We start from the raw sequence: 9,125 nt of genomic DNA on the forward strand, positions 1-9,125 counted from the left end.
CATGGGGAGCGTAGGAGCCCGGGGCTAAGCAAGTTGGTCTTGACTTGTAAGATGGGAGTGACCAGCCTCACTCATCACTGAGTGGCATTACATGAGCATTAAACCCCAACCACCCCTTGGCTATAAACCTACGCAGGCTCAATCTGATTGGAGCGCTGTAATTAACCACTGAACCACCAGGCGCAAAAATTTGGCTATGTGGTTATCACCCAGCTTAGAAAATGGTTTCTTGGTGTACAGGAAACCATTTGGGTTGTCACTCTTGTAGAGTCACCCACAGGCAGAAGGAAGAGGAAAGAAAGAAAGAAGAGGGAGTGTAAAGTCACCTGTAGGCAGAAGGATGAAAGAATGAAGGAAAGAAAGACAGAAGAGGATGAAAGGAAAGAAGGATCGAGGAGAGGAAAGGGCAGACATCTGAGAGCAGCACTACATTGAGTGAGTGGATGGTGAGCGCCCTCACCTACCACGGGGGGATTGTACTTGCTCGTCAACAGGCGATGGTGCAGATTTTAAGACCTTGTATTTGCGAAATCTCGTTAAGCGGTTGCTTGTTAACCGGGATTTGACTGTATACTGCATCTTGAATTTTTTTCCTGAAAACTTTTTAGGCTTGTTTTTTCTGTATTCAGATAGTTATACAGTAGAATGTAGGGTTTTTGTAGTGATTAGACTCCCTCATAGATGGGCTGGGGGGTTTGTACCGCATTATCTTAAATAACATTGTCCAAATGTGGCCTTAGCTGATTTATGACAGTTGAAAGGTTACTGTACTGCACGTCAATAAGAGAATTAACTCGCAGAACACAGAAATCGACTGAGGCTGGATTTTTAAACATATTTACAATTGATTAATTGTTGTAACCTTGATTTGTTTTTGCTTGAAAAATTACATTTATCACAAGTCTCTACTTTCATTCCTTATTTACTTTTCAGTAAAACAAACATATTTTTATGATAATTTTCCTTGTAAGAAAGCAGATCAGAGTAGGACAGAATCAATGGTAAGAACCTTTCTGCATCTGGCCCTTGGTTTGAGAGAGGTGTTTGGGAGCCTCCATAGCCATGAATAATATCTACCCTGCTGTGATGTATCTGTATGAACATTATAATGAGATCTGTATATGTTTTCTCATGATTTTACTTTCAGATTCCTCAGTATCGCATCCTGCTCCTATTGTTCACTCATGGGAACCCCAAAAGCCAGAAACATTTCATTGGTGCTGTGGAGAAGCTCATTGAAATTAACAAAGAGCAGCTGCTTCCCAAAGTGCCCATGATATTTAAGGTGAGTCTTTGGTTACCTTTTTTTAAATGAATTGATTTTTAAACAGTATGTATATATTTAATACATTGCCAAGAGTTTGAATTATTTGTGAAGGAGTGCAGTTCAGTTCACTTGCAGTTCTGTTAATAGTTCTTCCTTTTTTGGGTCTTTCTTTCCTTGTTTTGCTGAAGTTAATGTTGACAAGGTGGTTGTTTTCCATTCTCGTTATTTCTTGTGAAGTGGTGCCATTTAATGTTTGTATTGTGGAAGATGTATGGTATGGTCCTGTATTTCCAGAATGTGGAGCTTGCATGAAGATCTAAGCATTAGCCCTTGGGTGTGAGACCAGGATGTGTTGATAGTGAAAAGTTTGAGCTGTGCAACTGGAACAGTTAAAGAATGTGTGGAGTGGTTAGGATAAACATGGGTGAAATACACGGAGTAAGGAAATCTATTGCCGAAATGGTAGAGCAGTGCATTTTTAGTAGATAGTATGGTTGTATAGAGTGGGTGGATATAATATATAGTGAAGAGAATATGTATGAGTGAGCTTTAAAGTGAGAGAAGCATGGTCAGCCAGAAAGATGTGATACATGTTTGTGCTAAGTGCTAAGTTGTATGGCAGTTGAAGAGCTTGAAGTAAAGATACTGAAATGATTGATGGACCATGTACAGAGGAGCACGTGACAAGCCCCCCACCCCACACTTTTTCCCTTTACATGCCAGAAATGACAGACTGTGTAACCCAAAAGAAGGAGAGAACATGATACATGGAAGATTATTATTATTAGTATCACTTAATCATGGCAAACATTTTGGAGAGCCTCGGAGGACCCAATACCTGCCCTGGGCCCCAACCAAATGGGCAGATTCACATGGCCATGTGGAATGTGAGAGGTGTAAATGAGGAGAGCAAGAGGGTGGAAGTGGTGAATGTGTTCAAGAGTGCGAGATATGCCGTGATGGCATTGTGTAAAACAAAGATGAAAGGGTGTGAAGTGGAGTGGGAGGGTGTAAAGTGTGTAAGGTCCGGCGTGAATGGGTGAAGAAGATGCTAGGAAGGAGTTGCTTTGTTGATGAATGAAGTGTGGCAGAGTGGAATGAGGGATCACAAATGTCAGCTCGAGATGTATGTATGTCAAGTTCACATTTGAGAAGGTGAAAGTGGCAGTGATTATGGTGTATGCACCATGTGATGACAGGAGTGAGAGAAAGACAGGTTTTGGGATGAGCTGAATGAAGCAGTGGGAAAAATGCCCAGAAGCTATAAAATGATTATAATGGGCAATGTGAATGGAATATTAGGCAGTGGTCCTGAGGATGACATAATGAGTTGTGATGGAGTACCAGGAGAAAATGATAATGGGAAGTGACTGAAGGACATGTGTCAGGAAAGGCGGTTGTGCATTTGTAACTCATATTTCAGACACAAAGATGTACATAAATATACATGGTAAGAAGGGAACAAGGATTTTGTTGAAAGGAGCCTGATTGATTATGTGCTCATAGAGACGTCAGTGCTGGGAATTGTAACTGATAAGGTGGCCGTGAGAGGATGATGTGGAGATCTCATATCATATAAGATCAAGCTGAGAGGAGTGAAGTGGACTGGGAGAGAGAGTAGCAGTCAGGGAGGAAGACTGAAAGTTGAGAAGCTGAGGATCAAAGAAATTGCAGATGAGTACAGGACCAAAGTAGGGAAGGAGTTGGAATCATTGAACTAGAATGAAATGGATCTGGACAGCCTATGGAATGCACTTAAGGGTTGCTTAGTTAGGAATGCTAAAACTGTGTCGAGTGCCGAAAGAGTAACAAGAAGGAAGAAAGGTACGGCATGGTGGGATGAAGAGATTGAGAGCAGTGGAGGAAAAGGAAGAATTGGCTAGAGTGGTTACAGACCAGGGGTTCAGTTGAAATAAGTACTGAATATGAAGTGAGCCCTTGTGTTTCGCGTGATTTAGGTTTGCAAATTTACCTTTTGCTGAAAAGCCCCAAATTTTCAAGACCTTATGTCTCTCTATCAAGAATTCCACTTTCGCATCAATATATGGGGCGCTGGTGGGCAAGGCGATCGTCAGCTGTTGTTCGCCATGATTATTTTCACAGTTCTCACCAGCTGTGGGACCATTTGTGTGGTGCACAGATAGTGATCGCAGCAGCGGTCACTGTTTTTGCCCTTCCCTTCATTCAGCTATTGTTCTGGTGTGATCTACCTGTACTGTATCATGGCTGCCTCTTCATTCAGTGGAGGACCAGGTAATAGTGCTGACGGTGAAATACTAGGAAGTTTAAAGGATGGAGGCAAGAAGAGAAAAGAATGTCGTGAGTATTGAGTCGGTGTGAAGTGGAAAAAGTATTCTGTAGAGGATAAGACGAAGATTTTTCAGTCTGGTGATATGTTTATTTAATGCTTATTAACATTATCATCATATTAATATGGTTTTCATTTATTCTGGTATCCTGTTTCATGAGTGTTATATCTCAAGTTAAAAAAAAAAAAGAATAAATAAATAAAATAAAAATAAAGGGACTTTGGGAGGGGCTCTAGAACCAGTTAGAATTTTACCATTGAATTAATACTTTTCGGTTCGCAGAATTCGGGTTTTGCATCAACTTCATGGTACCAATTGCATGCAAACCTTGAGGGCTTATTGTATTGAGAGCAAGAAGCACGTAAAGAGAAAAGTGAAGAGGAAAAATTACTCTAAAAAGAAGAAGTTATTCTGGAAAGAGGTGCGAAAATGCAGAATTGACAGCGGAAAGAATTGTGAAAGTGTGAAGGGTGTAAGTGGAAGATTATTAACCCATAGGGATGAAGTAAGGACTAGATGGAAAGAATATTTTGAAAGCGTGATGAATGGGAATAGAGAGAGCAGAGCTGCTGTAAACATGATTGAAACACGATTGGTTTTGGAGGTGTGCAGAGAAGGAATGCAGTGCCAGGAAACGTGACACTCGCACAAGTGAAGAACGCTGTGAGGCGGCTGAAAAATGGGAGAGCAGCTGGGATTGATAAGGCGTATGCAGAGATGATTAAGTGTAGTGGAGAGAACGGAATGAAGTGCTTGTTGGAGGTATGTAAGAAGGCATGGACGAGTGAAACTGTGCCTGCAGAGTGGAAAAAGGCTGTGGTTGTACCGCTGTACAAAAACAAAGGTGAGCGAAGTGAGTGCAAAAATTATCGTGGCATAAGTTTGAGTGTTGTAGGGAAGGTCTATGGAAGAATGATTATAGAGAAAGTAGGCCTAAGAGTGAAAATAGAAGTCCTAGTGAGTGATGAACAGGGTGGCTTGTGAGGCAGATAGTGGAGAAGGCTTGTGAGAAGGACTATAAGGTGTTTGTGGCATATATGGATCTGGAAAAAGCATACAACAAAGTAGACAGAGAAGGATTGTGGAAAGTTTTGCGCATGTACAGTGTATGTGGTAAGCTGTTAGGTGCCATCAAGAGTTTTTATGATGGTAGTGAGGCATGTGTAAGGCTAATTGGGCATCTAAGTGAGTGGTTCATGATCAGTGTGGGCATTCGACAAGGTTGTGTGATGTCCCCATGGTTGTTCAATGTATATATGGATGGGGTGATGAGAGAAGTGAAAACATGAGTAATGGAGAGAGGGATGCCGTTGGTAATGAATGGTGATGGATGGAATATTTCAAATTTGTTGTATTCTGATGATGCATTACTACAAGAAAATACCAGACAAGAACTTGTTAGACTGTTGCAGAATTTTGCTGATGTCAGTGAGTGTCGTGCCATGAGAGCAAATGTAGAAAAGAATAAAGTGATGGTAATTGAGAGGGAAGGTGACTTCCAGTGTGATGTCACAGTGAATGGAGAGAGACCCAAATTGGTGAGAGAGTTCAAATACCTTTATCTTTAATTTCCAAACAACCCTCTTACGGTTTCTGTCCTTCTATCTGTGCCTTCATCTCTAGCTTCCTTTCTGGTTGTTCTATAGCCGCTGTTGTAGACAGCCATCGTTCTTCTCCTGGATCTATCAACAGTGATGTTCCTCAGGGCTCTGTCCTATCACCAACTCACTTCCTTTTATTCATTAATGACCTTCTAAGCTGTACATCTAACCCTGTCCACTCATACGCAGATGACTCCACCCTTAACCTTTCCATTCGGTTCCCGCAACGCTCATCTCAGCAGTTATTTCATCAAACAAGGGATGAGGTTATGGCACACCTAATGTCTGACTTGGCTCATATCTCTGACTGGGGTAAAAATAATCTGGTTGTTTTTAATGCATCAAAGACACTGTTCTTACACCTATCAACTGGACAAAATCTTCCACAGGTATACCCACTAATGTTTAATAATATTCAGCTTAATCCTGCATCATCCTTGAACATGCTAGGGGTTTCATTTACTCGGGACTTATCTTGGAAAGATCATATTACTTCTCTTGTAAAATCTGCATCCAAGAGATTAGGTGTGCTAAGCCAACTCCATTCCTTCTTTACCCCTGCACAATTGTTGACTCTATACAGGGGTATTATCCACCCCTGTGTGGAGTACAACTCTCATGTGTGGGGAGGCTCCCCACATACAGCTCTTCTCAATAGAGTGGAGTCAGAGGCTTTTCATCTCACTAACTCTCCTCCTCTTACTGACTCCCTTCAACCTCTCTCTTTTTGCCGGACTGTTGCATCTTTATCTCTTTTCTATCACTACTTCAGTGGTCACTGCTCCTTTGACCTGTCTGCATGCATCCCTCCACCTCTACGACGGGCGCGTAGCACCTGTCTAGCAGCAAACTCTCATCCCTTTTCTGCCCAACTCTCTAATGCAAGAATTAACCATTACTCCCAGTCCTTCATTTATTCAACAGATCAGCGCTGGAACTGTCTCCCTCTGTCTGTATTTCCTGCTTCCTATGATCTCCAGTCTTTCAATCGCAGTGTGTCCAGGCATCTCAAAATGATCAGATTTTGAATTTGGCTCTCTCTCGTATTTTGCTTTTCTCTTGGAAGGAACAGTTATTGTTGGCTTGTGGCCTTTGGTTCCTTCTTCCTCACATAAAAAAAAAAAAAATGGGTACAGTCATAGAGGATAATGTGCACAAGAAGTGGAAAGTAAGGAAGGAAAGGACTTGAAAAGAAACAGAGGCTTGAGTGTTGCAGCTGCACGAGGCGTACATGAAAGAGTGTTGGTGCCAACTTTAACATATGGATGTGAGACTATGGTGTGCCAAATTCAAGAGTGAGACCAGTGGAGATCGGACTGCTGAGGAATGAATGTGGAATACAGAGAGTGGCTAGGATACGAAATAATGTGATTTGTGAAAGATATGGAGAGAGGAAGTCTGTGGACATCAGAATTGAAGAGAGTGTACTGAGATGGTATAGTCATATGGAGAGAATGGATAACAATGGTGAAAATGGTGTATCTGAGCAAGTTTGAAGGAGGGAGGAGGCGAGGTAGACCAAGGAGAAGGTGGAGGGGTATGATGGATGAGTGTGTGAGGAAGAGATATAGAAGTTGGTGAGGCTAGGGAACTGACAAGAGATTGAACTGGCTGGATGAATGTTATGAGAAGATGTGCATGATCAGGGATTTGGCACCCATTTTTAACATGACAGCTTCTGGATTGACTATCGTATACATTTATGTGAAGCTGCAGAATGTGGTGAAAGTTTATTGGCATACCAGATAGAGCCAGGATTCTGGTGGCTTGAATGAAGAGTAAATGGAAGCGTGGTCCATGGGATTGGGCAGGCTTGTGCTGTCTGGACGTTGCTACTCTTCACCCTGCCCTAGGGTGGGAAAGGAGGTTCAGATGAAGATTACGATTAATATTAGTATTACAGTATTATTCATCATGGGTATTTAGTCATAGCTTTGAAACTAAAGACTCTGTATATTTGATATTTTGAAAATTTTCAACTGCAAAAATCTCATCACTTGGTTTATAGTGTCATTGCTTAGCAAGTGTTTTATTGTTGTAGTTGTTGGCCCAGGTTTATCTAGATATGAACTTGGTGGACAGCAGGCTGAATTGCCATAATCATGCTGTCCCCTGTCCTTCGTTTGGGGAATTAAGAGGGACTTGGGTGTTTGTATTATCAGGCAGCTCCATTGCCTGGTTATATCAGTGCCACTGAGGTGTTCCTCTCCAGCACCTGTTGTGGAGTAATCATAATGTATGCTACAGTAATTGAATTAAGTTGAAGGTGGTTACTCCAATCCATGCAGGCTATGTATGATCATGATGTGATCGAGGAGGAGGTGTTGCTGGACTGGGGGAAGCGGGTGTCCAAGAAGTATGTGAGCAAAGAGGTGGCTACAGAGATCCATGCAAAAGCCCAGCCCTTCCTTAAATGGCTGCAAGAGGCCGAAGAGGAGGAGACCACTGAAGAGGAGGAGGATGAATATGATGTTAAGGTCAGTATCAAACAGGAATTCGCAATACAAACAGTTCTCAACACAAGTTTCTCCATCCCATGCTACATACCCATATTCCTTACCACACCCTCCTTAAACATGTTTTTTTGTTGTAAACCACCCTGTTTCCCCCACCACCCATCACATACTGTCAGTCTCCAATCACTTCACATAGCTAAGCCATCCTGGGAGACTTCTAACTGTTAATTCAGCAGAAACAACAGAGGCTGGCTGTGGTGAGCAGGACACCATCCCAGGCAAACATTGTATATTCAGAATACTCTTTTGAAATATTTAACATAAGTTTGGCATGCAAACCAAAGTAACATTACAGCTATCTAGTACTTCATTTCAATGTACAAGTCAGTTTAACATAACTACTTTACTACAGTTTGATGACAAGGCCAGAGGAGAGTCTTTGAAAGCACAGGAAGCTAAGAATGCAGTTGAAGCCAAACCTGTGGTGGCAGAGGCTCCAAAAGTTGAGACTTCTGAAGACCAGGATGAAGACGATGACGACAGTGACTTGGATATTGACAACTTGTAAACGTGAACACAGCTAATTGAATGGCTGCCATGGCTGGCTACCAAGAATTGTGTTGGAAAGAAGAACACGATTAGATATGCAGTTGAAATTTGATGTAACTGTATGATACATACTTAGGCAGGATATGAAGTTTCAAATTTGTAGAGTTGAACATTTTGTTTTGGTTTTGGGTTATTTTTGATGGTAAACATTGTCACTGCATTAAGAAAAAGTTTTAAAAAATAATTTGCTTCAGTTTCGCTTTCTTGGGAAGTTTTATTTACACTTGGAAATAAATGTTAAGCAGAGCCTGACTTGAGTGTCAGCATTTCCTATTTTCAGTATACTGAGCTGCCTTGTGTTATTTATCAGGAAATGTTACTTTTGATTTGTTGTAAAGTGGAAAATAGATTTAAATGTGCACAATTAATATAGATCTGTTTTATTACATGTTAATCCATTTATGGTAAGTTATTTTCATTAAAATGGTACTGTGCAGTTCAGTTATGATTTTAGAGAACTTATTTTCTTATTGACTGTCATCAAGGTATGTTTGTGGTAATTTGAAGATATTTACGGGACTTCATCAGTGAATGCATCCAACATCAGGAATATTTTTCTGATTTTATAGCTATAGACTGCAACTGTGGTTTTGTGTGTGTGTGTGTGTGTACTGGGTATGCATATCTTTGATAAATATGTATATAATTATATATTAGCACACACACACACTCAACACACACACACACACACACACACACACACACACACACACACACACACACACACACACACACACACACACACACACACACACACACACACACACACACACACACACACACACACACACACACACACACACACACACACACACACACACACACACACACACACACACACACACACACACACACACACACACACACACACACACACACACAC

The 9,125-nt window shown here is 41.3% G+C and overlaps 1 protein-coding gene across 3 annotated transcripts in view; it reads left to right on the top strand.

The window, feature by feature from the left end:
• Window positions 1-8,882, top strand: part of eIF5 (eukaryotic translation initiation factor 5) — a 99,914-nt gene extending 91,032 nt beyond the window's left edge. For all 3 annotated transcript variants that reach the window (XM_080280912.1, XM_080280913.1, XM_080280914.1), the window contains 3 exons: window positions 1,148-1,285; window positions 7,466-7,654; window positions 8,046-8,882. In XM_080280912.1, coding sequence (XP_080137038.1) covers window positions 1,148-1,285; window positions 7,466-7,654; window positions 8,046-8,201 — 483 coding nt within the window. In that variant the 3' untranslated portion in view covers window positions 8,202-8,882. The remainder of the gene's footprint in view (window positions 1-1,147; window positions 1,286-7,465; window positions 7,655-8,045) is intronic.
• Window positions 8,883-9,125: the final 243 nt, after the last annotated feature.

Source organism: Coenobita brevimanus, chromosome 86, assembly GCF_032717465.1.
Source record: "Coenobita brevimanus isolate Jiangsu-jjx chromosome 86, ASM3271746v2, whole genome shotgun sequence".
NCBI lineage: Eukaryota > Metazoa > Arthropoda > Malacostraca > Decapoda > Coenobitidae > Coenobita > Coenobita brevimanus.